The following is a 24,213-nucleotide window of genomic DNA, read 5'->3' on the forward strand; positions in this document are numbered from 1 at the left end:
CCCATCAGGATAATCCACTGGCAGGCCGTGAGACATTTTGTTGATGTTGACCGTCCGCAGGCACGGCCCCCCGCAGCTCCCAGTGGCTGCGGTTTGCTGTTCCTGGCCAATGGGAGCTGTGGGAAGCGGCAGCCAGCATGTTCACACTACCACACCCTCACCAGGAGCGCTTGCACAGTTTTCTGTCAGTGTTGGGCATTGTGGGAAGTCTTCTGAAAGCCAGCAACAGTCAATGTAAGCAACTCAGTGTCTACACTGGCACCGCGTCAACCGAACTACATCAACCTAAGTGCTACGCCTCTTGTGGAGCTGGAGTTATTAAGGCGGTGTAGCAGGCGAGTTATATTGGCAGGAGTGACATTGTAGTGTAGACACTTACAGAGTCAGGTTGACGTAAGCTGCCTTACATTCACCTAACTCTGTGTTGTAGACCGGGCCTCAGCAGTTGCCAGATATGTATTTGTGAGAGAAGTGTTGCTTCCTGTTACGAAATTGGGGACAAAGTGGGACTAAAGTGAAGCTGTTCACCTCCTGTCCAGAGAAACAAACAGAGGGCTTTGTTGAATTGGGCTATTTACCCTTGGGACCTGCAGTCGTAACTACACTGGGCAATTACATATGGTAGCAATATATTTCTTGACGGGCTTTACAGAGTTTGACTAATACATCCCATACAACATCCCGGTAAAGCAGACAAGTGTTGTGCTTGAGATGGGGAAACTGAGGCCCATAATGGATAGATGCCTATCAAAGGCCATGGATTGAACCAATGAGAGAGCCAGTCTTGGAATACCTGAGTTCCTGACTAATGCCACAGAGCTGTAGTAAATGACAGGTAAGCAATACAAAGAAAATGTGCTTTTTTTGCTCAGACCCTTCCTTCCTACCCTTCGGCTTGCACTCCTGTCTCTTTATTAACGCAACTTGCAGTCTGCACTGAGGCTGTCTGACTGAGAGCTAACTGTACAGTAAATCAGCACAGGCTGCTGATTCAGCAATAGAAAGGAAGAAAAGCCCAGCAACACCCTGGTTACAGACTTGAATAATTTCCCTCCAGGAGCTGGATATTAATAACTGAACAACACAAAAAATAAAAAAAATCACCGAATCTGACATTTTATTTTACATGCTCTTTCCCAGTGAATCTAATATTTTATTTTTATTTAACTGTTCATCCAATAGTCCTCCAAATTTACAAATACAAAACAAGAGGGAAAAAATCATAATAAAAGACCCTAAATCTCTGTAGGCCCCACACTGTTTGCTTGTCACAGATATTATTATGGCTACTACTAGGGAGGGGGGGAAGGTTTTAATGGAAGGCAACCATTTTGTGCTTGGTAATCTGCTATCAAACAAACATTTTTAAGACCCAGATATCTGTTAAGCCTAAATAAAAAAATGTATCAACGTTTAGATAGCTATGTGTGCGCATAACCAAAAGCTTATGAAATGGGTTCAGACCTAGATGTTTTGCAATTATGGATGTACAGAAAAAACAAGTTTCTTATCTTAATAGTGTCTGACATTCTATCTATAGCTATATGTCTATTGCTTCTATCGGCATAGCAGCTCAGTCACCTGCAGCCCCCAGCACGCTAGTTGTTGTATAAACAGACAGTAAGAAAGCATCTCGACCCGAAGAGTTTATAGTCTCAGTAGACAAGATATTAGCATCCCTGTACAGATGGGGAACAGAGAAAATGTAAGTGACTTTCCCAAGGTCACACAGGGGACACTGTGGCAGTCCTTGGAACTGAACCGACATCTTCTGAGGCCCTGTCCAGTGCTCTAATCCTCAAGATGCTCTTCTAATACTATGTATTAATTAATACAGATTTGAGATCTTCTGATGAAAGATGCCGCATAAGTGCACAGAGCGAAACCTATGTTAACTCCCTGCTTTACATGACCTCTGCAAAGTATCCCCATGTGGTTTCTAGCATGGTCTTGTTTGAACTTTATTTAAACACTGGCCTCTCCTAGGCAACAACCTGATATTATTCACAATCCTGCAGTGAACATGGGCATAGTTCAGCTTGTGTTATTCTAGACTCTTGGACCTTGACTCTCCGATCAGAAAAGGTCTCACCAGAAATTGCTCAATCTTCTTCCTGTGAACCACCTCACTTGCGTTGTGTGCCCAGACCGATTATTAGCCACAATGGCATATGTCTGTGGGCCCAGCCAGTGTCTTGGTGATTGCCTCTTACTCCTCGGTACACCTAAAGCACTATCTATAAATGTTACATAAAATGGCAGTGCTAGTAACCATAAGTAGCAGCAGTAATAATACTTAGTTCCCTGAGGTTTTCCGCTGTGCAATGCATATGCTTCTGGCTCAACCCTGGTTCTTATTTGAGCAGGGGACCTTGGAGATATATAAGTATATTTATATGAAGTGGTTGGGTTCCAGGTACATCTGTGTTAAGGGTTCCTGTGACAGACAATATCCCACCCCACTTGGAGTCCTCGACCTTTCTAATGGGGATACAAGATCTTGAGACCAAAAACATCTGAATGGAGAAAAGGCAGAAGAACTGGTTCAAGGCTAGTTGGTAATAGCCAAGCAAGGAAACAAAGGTAGTCAGAGGAGAGGGGAAGAGAACAAGTGCCTTTATTTGCACCCATCACAGTTGGGAAGAAGAGGAAATTGCATGTCCTCAAAGATGCATCAGCAGGGAGGAAGAGGAATTAGGCAAATGAAGCAACCAAGAATGCCTCTAAAAAGAACTGCCTCATCTTAAATCACAAGAGGCCCAAGTTTAGATGATCCTGTCTGAATTTATCTCAGTGTAATAAAAGGACAGAGCAGAGGTGTTAGTGGATTATGGAGAGCAGCAAGAAGGTCAGGGGATAACATGCCCTTAAAAAGATCTAGCAATCTATCTCCTCTCAGCCAATAGGATTGGAGAAAACATGGCTGGGTCCTTTCCTCGCCTTAGTAAATGGAGGCTTGATGCTGCCAGATACAGCTACAGACCTCTAATCTCGTAGAGGTTCCCTGCCTCCCCCAGCTTATATTAGTATACAAGGAGCATCAATTACACCTTCCTTTGTCAGAGACTCCAAGGCACATCTCAGTAATCCAACTAATCAACCATTGGATGGAATATTTTACCATCTGGACTTTCAAGCCATGTGGCATTCAAAGTGCATCCAAAGAAAACTCCAAGCATTAGCTCAAGAAATACATCTGATTGAATTATTACAGACAGTTAAAACACCTGCATTGCAGTCGCATTTAAGATTCAGTTCAAATCCAAATGCAACTTTGTGACTCATGAATTTCTTTGTTTCTCGAGTGCTTTTTGTACCAGACAAAGGAGCCGTGTTTTAAGACCCCATTTTCTCAATAATTTTATGATGACTTTGTTAATGTTTCCAGTAAAAACATCCTTATTGCATTTGCAGATGTGTGCTAAAATAGACCCAGTCAAATGACAAGGAAAGTGACAGCAGAGAAAAGGATTGAAGGGTGCAGAGAACAGCTGGACAAATGAAGACAAGGCACATGCAGGCAAGACAGAGAAAGGAATGAGAGAGAGGTTGAATATAAATCTGATAAAGTGACGGCATCCATGATACCTCATCAGCTCTGACCTTGCTGAGGACACAGATAAAAATCAGATCCATTTATGTTAAAAGCACTTTAACCCTATTAGTAATAATGCCTCTATTGTTTGCATTACCGTAGTGCCTAGGAATGTACAGTAGTGCCTGGATCAGACCTGAGATCCACCTAGCTCAGTATCCTGTTTCTGACAGCCACTAGTAGCAGATGCTTCAGAGAACAGTGCAAGAACCCCACAGAAGGCGAATATGGGAAAATCTGCCCTCCACGATAGGTCTGCTCCTGGTCTCTAAGGGTAGTAGGTCGACACTGTAGCCGGGGTGTGATTGCAGCTTGTGTTAGCTTCAGCTTTAATCTAGCTCGCTCAGGTAGCAGAGCAGTGAAACTGTGGCAGCCCACGCTTCAGCCCAGGCTGTACAAGCTCACCCGCTTTAATCTAGCTAGCTTGGGGAGTGGGAGCAGTAAAGCTAGCTCAGGTAGGTCTACTCAAACTGCAGTCACACTCCATGACTACAGTATAGACATACACCACTTGTTAGAAATGGGCTTAAGCCCAGAAGCATGAGGTTTAATAACAACTTTTTCAGTATCCATCCTAACTCCGGGATCAGGGCCCCATTGTGCTAGGTACTGTACACACACACACACACACACACACCATTAAAGATGTATTCCATGGCCACGGATGAGCTGCAGAATTCATGCCACAGATGATGCTTCTCAAAGCAATATTGACTTCCTCCTCCGAAAGAGGTGGGGGGGAGGGCATTGCTGCAATCAGGGAAGTTGCCAGGAGCAAGGGCAGTCTAGAAAAGCAGAGATATGCTCAGCTCTTCCAAAATTCATAGCACTGCTGTCCAGGAGTTCTTAGACGGTCATGCTCCATGTGGTGAAAAGACCGCATCCTCTGCCCTTTCTTTGTCTCTTCCAGTTCCTCCCACGAGTGGAGGGAAAAGTGGTAGGACTCTATTCTATAGAGACTCTTCTACTCCCCTCAACACTGTAGTATCTGAGCACCTTCCAGTAGCGCATCACATTAATGCATAACATCTGTCATATGCGGCTTGTTCTCTCTCTCTCTCTTTCCCACCCCGCCCAGGTGACAATTGTGAATGCAGTAGAAGATTTGGGTAGGGTTTGGGGGTTAATGGATACACTGCTCTGGGTTTATGTTACAGAAGGGAGGTCAAAGAAAGGCACCTTGCACTTGAAGTGGAAGGTGGTGAGGTCTGTGGTGGCCCTTAGTCCCTGGAGGTGTTTGTTCTGCAGTCTTGGACTGGCCTCTAAAAAAGCTCCCTCTCCTGCACCAATGAGCTTTACTCTTACGGATTTCCATGGGATGAAATAAGCAGAGGATTTTTGGATATTTTTTCCCCTTTCATCCTCTCCTCATGGAAGGGGACCACATGGCCTTGTCTATATTTGGTATTAGCCTTGATTCTGCAATCAGGGACCAGACATCAGTAACTCAAAGAGGTTATGGGCTTATTACAGGAGAGTGTGAGGTTCTGTAGCCTGCAATATGCAGAAAGTCAGACTTTAAGGCCAGAAGGGACCATCATGATCATTCAGTCAATGAGCTGAACAGGTGCAATCTCCAAGTGTAGACAAGAAAAGGCATGACTTGCACTGGTTGAGTTCACCCTGACTTGAAACAAGGAACGCTCAACTATATTTTTGGGGTTCGCAGTGGTGTGGCTACATTGGTTTCTCCCAGTGCTGGCTTTATTCTAAGTATAAAAGAGGACTATGAATCCAGTTCATCCCACTGCCTTATGGAATTTACATCATGCCAAGAGATGCCAACACTCCTGTGAGACAGGGCTATTATTCCCATTTTACAGATGGGGCACTGAGGCACTGAGAGACTAAGTGACTTGACTACTAGTTAGAGTGCTAGTCTGGGATTCAGGAGACCTAGGTTTGATTCCCTGCTTTCCCACAGTCTTCCTATGTGACCCTAGGCAAGTCACTTAATCTCTATGTGCCTCGGTTCCACATCTGTAAATTGGGAATAACGCCCCTGCCTCACAAGGGGATTGTGAGGATAAAGACAATGACGATTGTGAAGTGCTCAGATACTACATTGATGGGAGTCGTGCAAGTACCATAGAGATTTATCAAACATCAGTGGTGTGGGTGGAAAGGCAAAACAAAGCAGCAGGGCGTGGGAAAGAAAGCATTTTACAGGGGGGCCTCTTAGTCTGCAGCATGTAAGAAGGAAATTTGTTTTCTCTAAAACTTTGCAGTGATATCTGCAACTGACCTAAGAAAGGAACCTGGTAAAATTCAGCAAGAGAATGTGATTGGCTTCCAGACATCGATACTGTACAGAGCAGGGAGATCCAGGAGTGAAGGGGATCCATGTCACTTTTGATCAGAGAGTCAAAGCAGAGAGCAAACCCACCAGTATAGATACTGCAAAGCAATTTGCGGCTACAACAAGGCATACAGTGTAAATAACATTAGTGCGATATGCACAGGCTCCAGCTTGAGAGAGGAAACTCGAGGGAGGAAAAATGAATGAATAATTAACACACAAAGAAATTATAATAAAAACTCTACCTGGGGCATAAGTCTTTCCAATAACGAGAGGGGGAGAAAAAATCAGTGATGTTCCTCTCTGGAACCCTGCAGGAGACTATAGCAAAATCCTGCACTGTCAACAAGTACAGAGCCACTGAAAAATGATATGCATTAAAGACAAATATTCTACCCTGTTAACCCTGGTTTGCCTTCTGGTCGTTCATTGTGACCAAACGAGTGCCGCTCATTACAGAAGCCACAGTCAATCATGAATTATCCACAACAGTGATCATAGCAACTTACTGTAATGCAAGAGATAGTAAGCAGTGGCTTGTTGCCTTTTGACACTTACCAGGAAGCCCATTCACCTGGAAGCTCAAGAGAGCTATTATATAGTTACAATAACAACACAATTCACCTTTAAAAATGAGGGACAAGATTTTTGTTTTAAAGTGACTAGTAATTTTCGGTGTTTCAATCTTTGGGCGCCCAATCTGAGACACATGAAATGGGCCTCAATTTCTGAGCAGTAACCCTCTGGAAATCAGGCCATTTTAAATGTGTCCTTTGCTGGACGTTCAATATTGAGAGTCAGGTTTTTGAAAATCTTGTCAGAAGATTCCCACTTCAGGGGCCCTCGGATGGCTCCTTTCTAAAACCTTTTCTGGGATTCCGCTAGACACGCCTCTGTATCAAGGTCTGTGGTGGAGAATTTCTCTAGCAAAGAGAATGATTTAATGAAGCTATGGTCTAATTCAACCACAAGTCATTTGGCTGGATGCAGAATCACTGGATGAAATTCTACAGTGTGGGTTGCGACACTGAATGGGGTCGTGCCATCAGCAGATGGGTTTGCACCAATCCCTAGTGTGCTAAGGACACCCTTTTGCTCTGCAAAGTGGCATCATCTGCACAGCGTGTCCTGATATGTACTGTGCGTGCAAGGTCACGCTGTGTGGGGGACTCCATATTGCTCTACAAAATGGTGTCCCCAGGGGCGGCTCTAGGTATTTTGCCACCCCAAGCACGGCAGGCAGGCTGCCTTCGGTGGCTTGCCTGCGAAAGGTCCCCGGTCCCACCAATTCGGCGGCACACCTGCGGGAGGTCCCTGGTCCCGCGGATTCGGCGGCATGCCTGCGGGAGATCCCCGTTCCCGCGGATTCGGCGGCATGCCTGCGGGAGGTCCACCGAAGCTGCGGGACCAGCGGACCCTCCGCAGGTATGCCGCCGAAGGCCACCTGCCTGCTGCCCTCGCAGCGACCGGCAGAGCGCCCGCCATGGCTTGCCACCCCAGGCACGCACTTGGCATGCTGGTGCCTGGAGACGCCCCTGGGTGTCCCCCATGCTATCTGGGGTCCCAGACAGAAATAATTAATTAAAATAGGGTCATGCTTACAAAAAGTTTGGGAACTGCTGTTATATGACCTATGTTGTGAAGGAGATTGGATTAGATGATCATAATGATCCCTTCTTGCCTTGAAAATCTGAGTCTACAAATCTCATTGAGCTTGTCATTCCCAATTCCTCATCTTATCTAGCATCAGTCTCCTCTCAGTTCCCTCTCCCAGCCTCACTAGCACAAGTGCAAGAGGCTTTTTCTTTGCCACCTTGTCCTGCCATCTTGAATGCCTCCTGTATCTCGTCAATTCAGCAGCTGCCTGTTTGACGAGACAGGGTTAGAGCACTGTCTATGTACAGCTTTTGGATTTTGTCTGATTTTAGGGACTCTATCTCTCTGTCAGACTGGAAACTCCATTTTGATTGTAAGGCTGGTCTATGCTGTCCTAATGTCTTTTTACCTCTGCCTTGGACTAACATCTCAAGTGGTGGCAAAGGGCTAACAACAGAGGGTTGTTAAATATTGACGATTGCCCTTCTTAAAGGGAGCATCCTAGGACAAAAAGAGATAATTGCCACATAAGTCAAACCACCAAATCTGAATTCAGGTGGGGAGATATGTAAGCAATCGATCACCTGGTGAGGGGCTTTGATAACCAGATAAGGCTGAGTGGGGGTACCTGACAAAGAGATGGTCTTTCACCGAATATTTTAGAGAGAGAAGGGACCAGAGAGACTCCATGATCTGGAGAGGAAGCCATGTGCAAGAGGAGAGAAAGGATCCAGGATACCCCAGAGGACACTCCAGAGGACTCTGAGCTAAACCCAGAGAGCACTCAGGAATGCTCAAAAACCGGAAGCTGGGAAATGTGTATTGGTAGTTTCATTGTTTTGCCTAGAATATTTATTTCTCAGGATATCGAAGTAAAAAGTAATTGCATTTGGAAACCCTTACAAACCCTGTTTATTTGTGCTTTCTCCACTACCCCATGTCCCTAAAAGGGAAACTGCAAACCCAGAGTTCCCACAAGACTCGAGCTCTGGAAAAATGACTGGCATATCTTGGGGCTTCAGCGCTGGTCCTAGGGGCATGGGGCAGCTGAGCTGTAGAGCCCCATCTGTACCAAGGATTCATGCCACGAAGGCCAAAGGGAAATACAGGGCTGCTGCCTGCTGTGTGGAAGGAATGCTTGAGAGCACACAGGTCTAGTGCATTGGGACCCAAACAGCAGCCTGGTGAGCATCCGGCCAGGAGAGCAATTCCAGCGCTGCGCGTGAAATCCTGGCCCCACTGAAGTGAAGAGCAGAACCCTCATTGACTTCAATGGAGCCAAGATTTCACCAAAAATGCCTTTAGGCAGGACAGACCCCCACACCAGGGGTCACAGTGCTGGGCCGAATCTCAAGCTGGGGAGTTTCTCTCTTTACTTTCAAATATGTGAAACTCTTTTTCTGGTTATAGACACTAACCCTTGACAGGGATTTTTTTGTCCTGCAAAGTCATTAAGCTAACGGTGCAGTGTTCCACGGTGGTATTGTAATAGCATGTATTGGACCTCATTCCATTCTTCTTGCTGTTCATTTTCTTTTTTTTTTAAAGTTACCATGCTGATTTCCACACTCGAGAAAACACGCAGGAAAGAGAGGTCATTTTCTTTTCATTCAAGTGACATAATGCATTCGTGCACGCCACCTGGGATGTTGCATACCAGCTGGCCCATGTGGACCCTGCTGGCACGCGCTAACGTAGGGAACTTTTAGCACATGCCAGCAGAGTACACATGGGCCAGTTAGTGCATAACCCGCTGGTGTGCTCCTGAATTTACACCCCAGCTAGTGAGCACTAACATACCGTGTAGACCATTGGTTTTCAACTTCGGGTCTGTGGACCCCTGGGGGTCTACAGAATATGTCTAAGGGGTCTGCAAAAGGTTGTTGTTACCATAGAACTGCGGTTTTCAACTTGAGGTCTGCAGACCCCTGGGATCCACAGACTATGTCTAAGAGATCCAAAGGGGTCCGTGCCTCCATTTGAAATTTTTTAGCTGTCTGCAAATGAAAAAAAGGTTGAAAAACGCTGGTGTAGAAAAGCCCTTAATCATTTATTATTTTAAAAATACGACCACTATTGGGACAGGTTCAAAACGTGACTAATGCTCAGTTTTTGAGAACCTGGGGATAAATCCTGACCTCCGCTGAAGTGAATGGGAATTGACCCTAGTTTCTTATAGAAAGAGAGGTAAGGTGTAAGAGAGCATTAAGAGACAACAGCATGCTCACCATTTAATCACTCTTTTGAACCTTTCAGGGCCCACGGGATTCCTGTACCCACACTAACAAGGAATCAAAGTGAAATTTGCCTTGCTCTGGAGCTTTGCAGTTGAATATAGATTCTTTCATCTTTAGAATTGTGGTTCATATCCAGTCCAATGCCCATGATACAGCATGGGAGGAGAGAGTGGTGAGTTTCTTTTTCACTGTTTTCTTCTGTTTTGGTAGCCTCATTGTACATTAACAATCTCCTTCCCATGTCCCCATAATCTGATGTTCTTCTAGTGTGCTATCTTGTTTCACCTATTATCTATCCCAGCCAGTTGGACTTTGGAGCATCCAAGTTAATTCACATTGGAACAGAAAGTGAAATGTGTTGTTTCAGTATCTGATGGATGCCATTGGCATGGCTTTTCTGTTTCCCAAACCAGAAACCGGGATTGTCCAAATGACGCCTGCCTCCAACAGTCTGAATTTAAACCCAGCTATGAACTCCCACGGACACTAACACATAAGGAGAAGAAACTGAATTCTGGATCCAAGAGGGACCATGGCCCATCTCTATTTTTGTTAACATCTTATATTTACTAGTCACCTCTATCTTACTGCTTATGTGAGAAAATAACTTGTGCTGCCAACAACTCCCTTTGTCTAAGGGCAGCAACCAAGCTGATATTAGGAATTCAGGTAAGGAATTCCTCCCCCTGCCCAATTACAATACTATATAGGATATAATAATAATATGTTGCACATATAACCCATATGCTTTTAGAACAGAGCATTTTGTCTTTAAGTCCAGAGAGCAGCAATGAAAAAGAGGAAGAGCCTTGTTGAAATCTGTGCAGAGACAAAGGCAGGAAGCACAGCTAGAAGTGAGCAGGAGAATCCAGAAAAGAGGAGCTGGTAGATAATAAGCAGGCTCAGTATCTGCTTGAAGTCAGCATAGAAACCACCATTAAAGGCAGACAATTCTACATATCTCACACAACATTAACCTCGAAGCTGAGCTAATGAGAGCTCAGAGAGCAGAAAATTCAAGCAAGATGGGAAACACTGAGCATTCCCATCAGGCTCTACTGCTAGAGGTCAGTTTATCAGCCAAGAGGACATGGCTGCTGTCACATCTGGATCTCACACCTGTAGTGTTTTGTCTATAAGGAAGACTTCCTATCTGACCAGACGAACTAGCCAACAATCAAGAGGGCTGAGTGTTTCTAGCTAGAAGAATTCACAGAGCAAACTTGTGTTTGCTCACTATGCCAAATTTTTGGAGGATACTACAGTTTTCATTCCAATCCGAAGAATCCAGCTGATAAACTCTACATTTTGGAGTGTGAAAATAATCTCTGAAGAAGACCTGAGGCGAAAGAATGTACATCTACATGTGTTTAAATAAAGGAGTATAAATGGTATGCTGTGTGCCGTACCTTGTGATCCAGATGTTGTAAATCCATCGTATAGCAGCAAAATGTCTATACGAAAAATAGTCAAACTCCTGGATCATATAGCTATTGTTTAATGCATTACATAATCTTATTTTAAGTAGCCTTTTACAATGCTTAGCTTGTCTGGGTGCATTAAAATGTAAATATCTAAGCAATTGTGTAGCATTCTGTATTCAAAAGTTACTGGGAGCTATTAATCAGGCTGGGATTCAGGGTTTAAACACAATATATCCCAGGGACTCACTCTATGTAATGTTTTCTGAGAAATCCCGAGAAGTCACTACTCTAGTAAAGAGCTGAACTGAAATGCATGAAGCAGTGTGGCAGTATCTGTAAGTAATTTGCTACAGATACAGCTGTAAGTAATTTGCTACAGCTACATCCTTACCGAGCATCTTTCACCTACAGATCTTGTGATACCTATAATTCTTGAATATAGCTCAAGAGTCTTAAAAAAGTGACTAGTGCCTTTGGGTGCCCAGCTTGACACACCTTAAAGTCATGGTTTTCAGCACTTTCTAAAAAGCAGGCCCCTTTTTAGGTTGTCTCAAGTTGGGCATCCAAAAATGGAGGCCTCCAAAAACCACAAGTGGCACTTGACAATCTTGGCTGCTGTTTTAACCGTGACCATGTTCCTTTATGACCCTGCCTTCTTCTCATTTACAAAAAGGGCGGTGAGCATCATTCTACCCCCATCTGCCCTAGACGCTGAAAGTGGTTTAATAGCAGCTAAGGGGGAAGCTGGAGCACCATCAACCACTGTCAGCAACCGGCTCTTCTCCTAGGGTAGGCTGACAACCCCATGCATTTAAAAAACATGCACCCGCAGTACGCCATTACAAAGACATGCACCCATTGTTCCTGGGATTCCATACCAGAGGCAGGAGCACAAGAGTGAAGAAGCAGATCTTCATGGAGATGGCCATCTTCTCCTAATAGATACGTAGCCAATCTGTAGCAACTTAGAGCTGGTCTTGTGGCTCAAGCACACACCATCTGCCGATCCCAGTGTCGCTGTCTTCAAGACTCAGCTCAGGTCTCTGCAACGAAACAGTATGAGAATTATAATAATGAGAAATAAGAAGGGGAGTTGCGGGAAAGAGGAACAGGCCTGGAACAGAGGTTACACTATCTAGATTGTGAGCTGAGTAAGTCAAGAGCCAACATCTTGTTACTTGTGCGTACAGCTCCTAGTACAACAGGGTCCTGATCCTTGAATGGGGGAGGGGGCATGGACACTATTGTGCTATCGATAATCTGGAACAAAGGCACTACTGAAACAATGTAAATGATAAAAGCTAAACACCTCCAAAGAAAAGTAAAGGGACTGAATGTGACAACTGGTACAAGGCCAGGGACTGAAGGGGCATGAACACTGAACTACCCAAGGACTGGACTGAGTCCCCTGATGGACGTACTGGGGAACTTTCACTTCTTGAGCTGAATCAAGGGGCTGGACTCTTAGATCCAGTGAAGTCATCACCAGCCATGTCAATTGACGGCAGCTGGGAATCTGGCCCTACTTCTCCGGAGATATATGGGAGACACAATTTCCCTGGGCTCTCAGTTTGGCATACCGTTCTCTAACATGACCAAAAAAAGAGGAGAAAAAAGGGAAAATCTAACAGAGGGATCAAAGATAACACAAAAACCATATACATGATGGGAGAAAAAAGGAAAGAGAATTCAAAAATGAATACCAGAATCATACATGTTGTGAGGAAAAAAACAGTTATTGTTACAAAAGAAAAGACTGCAGAAAAAAATGTGGGCTAAGTCTAGTAAACGGAGAAATAAAAGGAAGACGGGGAGGGAGACGGGTTGCAAGCAACAAGATAAATAAATAAATGACAAAGATAAATATGAAATAACTCTCCAATCGAGGGCTGTTCAATATTCCTTCCAATTTCAACCTTGACTGCAGCTTGCTGGCAAGATATCAGCATTCAGGAAGCCGAGCGCCTTTCATTTTAAAAAAAAAAAACCCTCTCCTTCTACATTAGTCATCTCAGTCCAGGCCTCCACTAAATAGAGGAGGAAAAATGATTCACAAAAACCTCTCCATACTCACCCTCCTCCCTCTCTTCCCTCCTGCCTTCACCTCGCTCTCTACTCAGGTACTGAATTTAATTACTTCTACACTGTCTTCCTGATGTTTTATCAAATAATGAGAGAGAGATAAGACCTGAGCCGAGGAGGACAGAAAAAGTCCATCCTGACATTTAGTGGTGCGGAGGTGGAAAATAAGAGTCACTCCATTAAAAGGAGCCTGTGTACATGGGAGCCAGGCAGAGGCAATGGCTCAGACTGGATTTCAGATTGTTAGCTGGTAATTGGTTCTCCTGTGGGCAGCTTTGGCAGAGAAGCCCAGAGAAGGGTATGAAGATGGATCTCTACTCTCTTACTGCAAGACATGAGCGATATTGGGAGGAAAGTGTGGGAGAAGATTGAAGAGCAGCTGATGACTTACTCACCTGCCTGGCATTTAGTCACCATGGTAATGCATGCATTAGAAATATGCTAGTTACATGACGGATGGATGGATGGACGCTCTGTGTTAAAATAATGGCCATCAGGACTCTATTATTGTAATTATTTTAAAGAGATGATGAACCAACACTGCTAGAGGCTGGAGCCCTCTATGTAGTGCCACACCATGTTTCTCACAGACAGTGGAAAATTTCCCTACAGCCCTATGTTAGCAGTGTTTGTTCTCCATTCCCCAGCCTCTCTGTAGAGAAGGCCAACAAAGTGGCTAGGTTTTTGTGCAAGCAAGACATGGAAACCTGCCCATCTCAAACTGGATCGAGACTTCCAAATCTAATCACCTAGGTATTAGACAAAGACAACTTTCAGTTTCTCATGACCCAGGGCCCCGATTCTGCAACTGAATCCACATGGGTGGAAGCTCACACATGTTAAATTCAATAAGAAGTCACGGAAAATGCAAACCGTGTTGACAGAAATACACAAATTGGTGTAAAATTCATCAAATTGTTTTGATACGAAAAATCTATAAACATTTTTCCAGAACAATTGACGTTTCATTTTGACTTTTTCAGAATGAACTCTTTTTTTAATTCAAAATGATTTCTTTTTGAAATTTTTCTTCCGTTTTATTTATTTATTTTAAAGGTTAAACCTCTAAAGCTAAATGAAACATTTTGTTTTGCGTTAAATGAAATATTTTGTTCAGTGACCTGAAACAATGTTTTTTGATTTTTTGATACAGCCAGTGAGCCAAAAAAAAACCTATTTGCACATCTCTACACATGACCATTTTTCAGCTTTATTTAATTGTTTATTTTTTCCCCTGCCTTTGACTTTTTTTTTTTTAATATGCAGTAGGAGTCTACAACAAGGCAAGCAGAAAAACTGCACACCAGTCACTCTTTGTAAAGGCCTTCTGTTTGAAACCCCGGTTAATGGTTAGAACTGATCTCTGCTCACGTTTTTCCATAGGGAACCCATGGTAGGAAGGAAAACAACATAGCAGCACACGCTTAAATTAATCTCCGGAAGACATTCAACTCAAACATTTCCATAATGCACACTCCATTTATAAGAGAAATGGATGTTTTCATTCCCCTTCTTGGAAATATATATTGAGTATCTCTATTTCAATAATGAGAAACCAATATGATGGAAAGAGGGACATCTGGAAAACAATCATGCAGAAAAATATAGGGATGACAGTGATACCATAACTATAGTGACCAGGATCAGCATTTAGACTGGCACTCAGATATCACGGTGATGGGTAACCTCATAGACACATAGAAATCCATTTATCTACCTTAAGTTTTCTAATGACACCCCTCACCACAGTACCTAATGCACCCTTCCTGTCAAATCCCGAGAAATAGTGAAGACCTTACCTTAGTGGACATTATGGAGTGTCTGGAACTTCTCCCTCTACAGGGTCAGAACTCTGCTTGGGGTAGGGTTTGGGGGTTTTGTTTTATTTAAATGATTTTATGATCAGTAGAAGGGGTGTCAGTGTTGGGAGTGTCATTTTTAGGGTGGACAGGCTGTTGGATTGATACCAAAGCAATATTTGCCTTTCTTGGCTGGTTTGGGACAAACAAGATCAGAGTGAGACAAAGAGGAGGATGGTCTTGTGATTAAGGCACTAAACAGACTTGGGACATGTTGGTTCAATTCTCAGTTTTGCTGTAAATTTCCTGTGTCATTTAATCTCAATTTGCTTCAGTTCCCCATCTTTCTCCCACCAGCTGTCAGTCTTGCCTACTCTTGTAAACTCTTCAAGGCAAGGAATATTTCTTACTCTGGTCATGTATGGTACCTGGCACAACTGGGCCCTGATCAAAATTGGAGGGTCTAGTTTCTACTATAATACAAATAGATAATAAATAAAATAATAGAGCTACAAATAGTATTAATAACATTGTAAAGTTACAGATACAAAGAGCACATCCAGTAAATCCTGGTGAAACGAATACCATGTGAATGTCTGGGCAACTCAATCTCATTGATGAAGTAGAAGAAATTCATGGAAGAGAAACAACAGAGGGTGGAGTGACTAATGCACAAGGAGCAACTAAAAAAAAATCTTAGTTTGGCCAAATGATGACTAGAGGGGCTCATATGTGGTGATAGTCTACAAGTATCACCAGGTGTAAGAACTAAGCAGTGAGGGGGATTGTTTAGCTAAAGCAACGGGATGAATACCAGGAAAAAAAATCCAAATGAGGTCTATTGAGATTGGAATAGGTTCCTTCAAGATAACCTGTGAAAGCACCATTGCTTAAACCAGTGAAAAAATGCACTAGCCAAAGCAATGGAGGGAATTCTAATACATTACCTGGAACAATCCTACTCTGACAGGACCATGAGTTAATGGGATTTTTCCATGTCCGTGTACAGCAGACACAAACTGTTATCTAGGTCTCATCCGAGTAACAAAAGCAAACTCACCTGCATGGCTCTCAGTTTATTTATTGCTGAGATGTGAACCTGTGGTTCCTAATTATTAAAGTATTTCAATCTGTTTTGTTATGGCTTATAGTATAAGAGGTAACCGGGGCTGCATGTATTATTGACTGGGTTTTCAATTATTCACCTTCAACACCCACATTGTGTCTCTCTCTTATATATAATTAGGAACCTCATGTCTGCTAGCCCCGATGATGGGATTGATATGGTTATAACCAGGATGTTTTAGTGGGGAACTAAGAAAACCCATTGGTTCCCCCAGTGGGTTTTCTTAGTTCCCTACTAAAACACCCTGGGTATAACCACACCAATCTCATCATCGGGGCTAGCAGAGGTGAGGTTCCTAATTCATAGCACACGAGTATGTTGCCTGCAGCTTCGGGAATTCCCTCCAGACTCCCTCTTAGGTCAAGCGAGGGCTGCAGGAACTCACCTATGGTGAAAACATCTTTAAAAGAGCAACCAAGTATGTGCATCTTGGCTAAGCAACAACTAAAGAAGTCTACAGAAACCACCCACAAGTGTAGGAGAAGGAAGAGAATTGGTTAGAGGTGGCTATAATGCAATACAAGAGTATTGAGGAATATAGGACTGGAAGGGGCCTCCTGGTACTATCTCAGGCAACTGTGTCATATAATCCCATTAATAAATGTATCAAGCTTCATCTTAAAACCATGTAGGTTGTTAACCTCCACTCCTGCTACTGGACGGCTGTTCCAGAACCTTATTCCACTGATGGGTGGCATACTGGGGTATTTAGACTGAACGTCAAGTAAGCCTTGACAGCAAGAACAGCTGTACTATACAAGAGTTACCCCGTGGGAAAGTGGTAGATGACTAATTGCTTAGTAAACTAGACTGGACACTAGAAAATATAGAATAGGGGACAATCTTGTAAGGCAGCAGGGAAGGACAACATAATAGTTTTTTCCATTTCTGTTGCCCTCCACTGGACTCTTTCCAATTTTTCTTGTTGTGTGGGGCCCAAAATTGGACACAGTACTCCAGATGAGGTCTCACCAATGTCGAATAGAGGGGAATGATCACGTCCCTCGATCTGCTGGACTGATGGAGCTGGACTGATGGAGCTAGACTGATTTACGCTAGCAGAGGACTTAGCCCTGAGCCTTTTTTTAAAAATGAAACAAATGCAGTTTGTTTATTCACCTTTGTTTATTCCATCCCTAAATAGCAAAGCCCTTGAGTGAAATTTTCTGACGGCGATGTCTTTCGTTAGATACAGAAGCACAGGGATGGAAGGGTTACTGCACGGGAGTTCTAATCAAATAGCCAAGGTTTTAGCAGGGTTTTCAAAAGCCTGAGTGAGTGAGGAACACAAATCCAATTGACTTTCAATAGGACCTGCACTCCTGTACATGCTTTAGGATATCTGTTGAGAGGCATTTTGTGCAGACAAATGGCAGGTCGTGTGCTATACCTTTTCATGAGATATGGTGACCAAAACTGAACAGTGCATTCCATTTTGTGCAATGGCATTATAATATGTTTTTACTCAACTGTCTGAAATTATGCTTACTGTGGGTCTTTTCCCTGAGTGGTTACAGTTATTTAGGAATCCAACAAGTGCAGGGGTAGTCCAAATTGTTCCTTCAAATGCACATTACCTAGTGTTTCTCTACAATAGCTGTTGTGTTTCCTAGTCCCCTTGTTTTATAAAATTATTCTGATATTCCAAGAAATCCTCTCTAGACATAACTATTCTAAATGGGCCAGATCTTGAATTGACTTCTGACTTCAATGGAGCTCCCCGAGTTTTCATCAGCTGAAAATCTGGCTCAATTTTCTGACCATCTACCACCTCTTTCAGATTTTCAATAGTATAAACAATAGCAGACCTACCCTGGCCCCTCAAAACACTCGCTATTAATCACCTGCCGTGCTTAATATTCACTATTTATTCCCAACACTTTGTTTCAAAAAGAGTTTCTAACCCATAACAAAACTCCACCTCATCTCATGACAAGATTCCTTAGAAGACTCTCAGAAAGGACTTCATCCAAAGCTTTTATAAAGTCCAAATCCGCTATATCTCAGAGACCCGTAAGGCCTGTAGGGACTATTGTGATCATCTAGCCCAACATTTCCCAAAATTTTAAAATTTAAAATCCCACTCTTTCATCCCCACCCATCTCTTGTTAAGTCTATCTAAGAAGAGTAGAGACCATAGATCTTTATAATATGATACTTCCTCTCCTTTCTTACATGCTTGGATAAGCAGTAAAATAGCTAACAATGTTGACATTTAAAATATCATCACTGACATCTGAGTTAGCACCCATTATACTCAATGGAGCACTTCACACCTCTCAGAGTCAGTGCTTCAGGCACTCTGCAAACCCAGACAGACATAGATGCATTGGTTATATGCGGGTCAGGTTTTCATGTGTTTCTTCACAAACATCTAGAGAGACTTATGAAAGCTAAATCACAGGAGAATAATTAATAGGCTTATCCATATACCCTGCCTGCAAGGGGCAAACTCTGCACCTTGGGAAACACTAGTATATCTGATTTCCTGCATAATATAGGCCAAAGAATCCACTCAGTAATTCCTGTGTAGAGGAAATTTTTCTACTACACCACCTATCAGTTCTATTTTATGCCATTATTCTGTCAACAACCCTCAAAAAACATCAGTCAGTTGGAATGGCACGACTTTCTTAACTAATGCATATGAATAGTCAATTGCAAGGAAATATTTATAAAACTGTATTTTAGGAGCATTAGTAGGCCAAGTAAAAATAGAATGAGACTTTTCCTTTTGTCCTTACAGATGGGTTAATTACCCTTTTGCAGAATCTGTGATGTAGTTGTCCTTTTCTAACTAATATGCCTGATGAGATCACAAAGGTAAGAATACACTCAGTTCCTGCACTGTGTTAGGAGCATGTACAAAAGGAAACTGTAAAGAACGCTTTTCCAGCCAGTGAGGTGTGTTCTAAGGCTGGTACATCCAAGTTTTGCAATTGCTGTTTGACTGAATTTCTTTTCCTTGTCGGGTTTTCTCCTTAGTTCTGCGGTATGCCTATTTTGTATTTCTGTAAGAAGAAGCAGCTATCACAGACTCTAGAAGCCCTTTTTCCACACCCTCAGACAGTGGAGATGTTGGAAAATAGATCAAATTTTTCATGAAAATTGTTGAAATTCAAAATTTTGATGAAAAGATTAAAAATATTCCAACCATCTATATCCCACAACCAACCGAGCGAAGCCCCCTACAAGACACACAACCTTCCACAGCTCTAAACCTCACCACGTCCCACCCCCTTTAGCACTCCATGCAAATAGATGTGTATCCTAAAGGTCAACAGACCAGAGTTATTTCTGACCAGGGCATAGCTTGCTCCAGAGCCGAGATCCTTTCATGGCCCTTTCGTTTTAAATCACAGTCTGACTTATGCCAGGGGTGGTGTAGACCCAGGTGAATTTAGAGGCAACTTTGGTAAACTGGCCTGAAGGGGGGGTTCATATTCACTGCTACACCCCCTCAGGTGGGTGCAGTGTGTATTCACGCCGTGGCTGGCCATACCTGATGGTCAGGGAAGAGATTAGTGGGGTCACAGATCTGTCTCCTTCTACCCCCTTTCAGTTACCCTAGGTGTGCTAAGCAGGGACTGCAATTTGCCTGGCTGAACCTGGAGAAGCGTAATGAGTGGGGAAGGATCCTTGAGTCGGCACCTCAGGCACCTTTTGGCCCATGTTCATGAACTCTAAGCTGGACTCCAGAGCTAACCATTCCTTTTTTCAGCTACACATGTTCACTCTATAAGAGAACTTAGGGCCCCAGCCCTCTGAGTATGTGAGAGTCTGAAGGAGTCTAAGATGCATAGTCCGGAGCATGCTTAACTGAGCAACATGCAAGCGAGAGCCATTGTACAGATACTGAGCCCCAAGTTCATCATTAGTGAGGTGAGGAAGGTAGAGGCAGGACAAGAAATACAGCAGTGGCCTGGTTCATTGATACAGCTACTCCAAAAGGCCAGGAACCATAGCCTTATGGGAGTGACCTATGTCAATATTGAGATGTAGTTATTACTGTTTTACCTTCTAATCTCTTGGCCTTTCCTCTGAAGCAGCTGGTCCTGGCCACTGGTCTGGCCCAGGACAGGATGAATCCTAAATTCATGAACCACCCATATATGAAAATAATGCTTAGAAGAAAGGAACACAATGTGTAACACAATACATAGCATCCCCACTACCTTATTTCATGTCCCTCTGCTACCAGGCCTCCCTTTGCCCTAGGGTATTTCCCCAGCATCTCAAAGCCTTGCCATTGTCAATGCCTCTAGACCAGGACCATTCTCTAAGTTACCATGTTAGTGATTTTGGGAACCTCAGTTTTCAGAAGCCCAACCTAAAACAGCTTCCAGGGGCCTGAATTTTCAAAAAGTGCTCAGCACCTGCCCTCTGAAAAGCAGGTCCCTGCAGTGTCTTGACTCAGGCACCCCGAAATTACCAGTCACTTTTGACAATTGAAACCTGTCTCTTTAATGGCTATGGAAAGCTCCATGCTCACCTACCGGCGTGACATACATGTGCTAACTAACTAAAGAATTAATGATAAATTATCTGTGGGCAGTTGTTTTTATGAGCAAGTGTTCTGCTTGCATAGCTTCTAGAACCAGAAACACACAGTTCATCTGGTGCAAAGAAAACACAAGCTACAATGCGCCACCATAATGAAAGAGCCAATATTACTATACAGAGAAATCAAATGCAAAACCCGGGTAGTGAGAGTGCCACTCTTCATGGCCCTGAAACAACCTTACATTATGGTCACACAGTTGCATAAGGCCCCTTTAAGAGAGAATAATGTACTTCTCCTCTAGCGGCATATTATGGAGTGTTCACAAACCACTGTTGGACGGTGGAGTCTATTGCTGGCGGCTAGGCCGTAAGGTTCCCAGTAGTGCTGTTCCTCTATGAAGCCTATAGGCTCTCAGTGGTTGAGGACCCCTTAAGAATGCAATTAGACCTGATTACCCTTCTGTATGCACAAATGCTATCTGGGAAGTGGTACATTTGCAATACAAATCTGTGTTTCTTTTGTGGTACCATCAAAAGGGGCTCATTCACTTGTCAACATACCTGGAATGTCGAGCATAACTCTGATCCCTAAAACTTAGGAAGAATATAGAAAAAAAAAGCTAGAGGAAAAGAATGAGTACAGGAAATTAGAACTATAGATTAGGAGGAAAAAATAACAAGGAGGCACTAAGTAAAGTGGATTTACATATGGTAGAAAAATGCTTACCTAGAGCATCTGATCAAAGTATCACTATGCCATGAACCAAAGGTGCAAATTGAGGTGCTGAGAAGTTAAGGACCTGATTTTTCAGAAGTGCTTTCAACAACACACTAACAACTTTATCACCTATCAACAACGCCAACTGAGACCAAAGGGGGGAACACCTCTGAAGAATATGCCCTAAGAGACTCATCCAGCATTGAGCAACAGACTGGAAATGAAACCCATGTCTCCCAACACCAGAGCATTCTGCCTCTTAGACACAAATGGCCATGCCTTTCCCAAGACTCCCCCTCTTTCAACAAAATGAACAAAGGAAGGGAGTTATCTGTTGTCTGAGAAAGTGGAAACCAGTGGACAACTGCTTGAAGCTGAAGGGGAAAAAAACACACATGAATTTGATATGAAAATAAAAGAGTCTCATGTAACTTTGGCAACCAGCAAGAGAGATGGTCAGAACTGCAGCAAAATTGAAGAGGGATGCAGACTGGATGAGCCAAGTGATCTTTGCTAGCTGTCTATGTTGGAGTCCTTATTATTTTCCCATGCAATCTGCACTGACTTTCTGAAACTAATTGCCTCTTCTTCAGTGCGCAGACTCGTTAAGTCTACAGCGATGTCCCAGATGAGGATCTGTCAGTCTCTCCAGCAAATCTGTGCCACAATAAGCAAGCTTGCACAGGCTAAAGCTCACCAGACTTTGGTGAATATTTCCTTTTCTGTTGCCTTTCTTGGTAAAGAAAATTATTCCCATTGAGGACACCTGGAAACCTAGAGAGCTCCAGCATCAGAGAGATGCATCTCAGAACAGGCCTGGTGCTGCAATTCAGTTGCTTCCATCTTTCTGAGATATTACGTGCTGTTTTAGAAGGAGGGAGAACAGGGGGGAAACAAGCTATGCAAGAAAGATACTGGTTTTCAAGGCAAGATCTCCAGTCACAAAACACATTGGTGAGAAAGGATGGTCCAATACTTAGATTGGAAGCTTTTTGGGAAAGGAGCCAACTTTTTGTTCTTTGTGTGTACAACACCTAGCACAACGGGGACTTGATCCACGGGTGGGGTTGCTCGGTGCTACCACAATCGGATAAATAAATAAGAGTTAAGACACTAGTCTGAGACTCAAGAGATCTAGGTTCAGTTCCCAGCTTTGCCACAGACTGAATGTATGTCCCTGGGCAAGTCACAGTCTCTGTGAGTCGATTCTCCATCTGTAAAATGGGAATGATAATATTCCTTTCCTCTCACTCTTGTCTCCATCTAGATTGCAAGTTCTGTGGGGCAAGTTCTGTCTCTTAGTACATGTAGGTACTAGAACAATACAGACTGATTTCATTGGGGTCCCCAGTTGCCACCGTAATGCAAATAATATAAACAGACAGCCAGTCGGGGTGAAAGTAACGTAGAGGACTTATCGATACGGAAGCCTGGCTCGAGGCCTCCGGAAGGGACTAAGCCACAGGTGGAAGAGGCAGGGGCTCGGGCGCAAGAGGTGGGGTTGGGATTCAGCCTCCCCCGCCAGCCCATCCGTGCTACCTAGCCCGCACCACCCAGGGCTCTGCTGGTGATTTAAACGGGGCTCCGGCCACTGCCGTGGTAGCAGTGGCTAGGAGCCCTGGGCCCTTTTAAATTGCTGGGCCACGGGGCAACTGCCCCTTTTAGGCCCCTCCCCGAATCAGTGGCGGTACTGCTGGTAGGGTCCCTAGGAGGCAAAAGGGGCAGTGACATTAAAGGGTCCTTAAAGCGCTGCCACAGCAGCGCTTTAACATCGGCTGCATACGGGTCGGTACCAGCGGCCACTTCTTACTGGTACGGCATACCAGCCCGTACCGGCCCACTTTCACCCCTGCAGCCAATTAAACAACAAAGAAAGCCCAAATGGTAGGGGAAAGGGGACGTGGAAATGCATTCAACCAGCAAACTCCTTCATACAAAATTCCACAAAACAGACTTTTGCATCTTCCACATCTCTAGTCTAAAATGCTATTTCCCTCCCAGATCGCACCTGAAAAGAGAAGCCCATGGGCCTGATTCTTCTTTTGCCTGGCCAGGTATAAATCAGGATTAATTACATAGAATCATAGAGTTGTAGTATTGGAAGGGACCTCGAGAGGTCATCTACTCCAGTCCCGCACTCAAGGCGGGACTAAATATTATCTAGATCTTTGGTGGGCAACCTGCATTTACATTTGAATGGCCACTCGCAGCTCCCAGTGGCCGCAGTTTGCCAATCCCGCAGCAACCATTGGCCGTGCAAATGTAAACAAACTGTCTGGCAGCCCACCAGCGGATTACCCTGATGGGCCGCCTGCAGCCCGCAGGCCACAGGCTGCCCATCACTGATCTAGACCATCCTTGACAGGTGTTGGTCTAACCTGCTTAAAGATCTCCAGTGATGGAGATTCCACAACCTCCGTAGGTAATTTATTTCAGAGCTTGACCACCCTGACAGTTAGGAAGTTTTCCCTAATGTCCAACCTAAACCACCCTTGCTGCAATTTAAGCCCATTGCTTCTTGTCCTATCCTCAGAGGTTAAGGAGAACAATTTACTACCCTCCTCCTTGTAACAGTCTTTTATGGACTTGAAAACTGTTACCATGTCCTCTCACTGTTCTCTTCTCAAGTGTAGCTTCATTGATGCCAATGGAGCTACACTGAGGTAACACTGGTGTGAGAAGAGAATACAGCCCACAAGCCCATGGATTCAGGCAGCTCATATCACTTTTGCTGGGAAAACCCATGATTACATCCACTCCCCATCAGTGACAGAAACTCTGCCCAGATTTGGAGGAAAGAAAGGGCTACATGCAACCTCCACTCCAGCAGCGCA

General features: G+C 43.8%; 1 protein-coding gene across 4 annotated transcripts in view; it reads right to left on the reverse strand.

The window, feature by feature from the left end:
- The window catches only part of ADCYAP1R1 (ADCYAP receptor type I), a 182,216-nt gene that overhangs the window by 126,234 nt on the left and 31,769 nt on the right, over positions 1–24,213 (reverse strand). For all 4 annotated transcript variants that reach the window (XM_039527537.1, XM_039527536.1, XM_039527535.1 and 1 more), the window contains exon 2: positions 12,030–12,194. In XM_039527537.1, coding sequence (XP_039383471.1) covers positions 12,030–12,080 — 51 coding nt within the window. In that variant the 5' untranslated portion in view covers positions 12,081–12,194. The remainder of the gene's footprint in view (positions 1–12,029; positions 12,195–24,213) is intronic.

This window comes from Mauremys reevesii, linkage group 2, assembly GCF_016161935.1.
Source record: "Mauremys reevesii isolate NIE-2019 linkage group 2, ASM1616193v1, whole genome shotgun sequence".
Taxonomy (NCBI): Eukaryota; Metazoa; Chordata; order Testudines; family Geoemydidae; genus Mauremys; species Mauremys reevesii.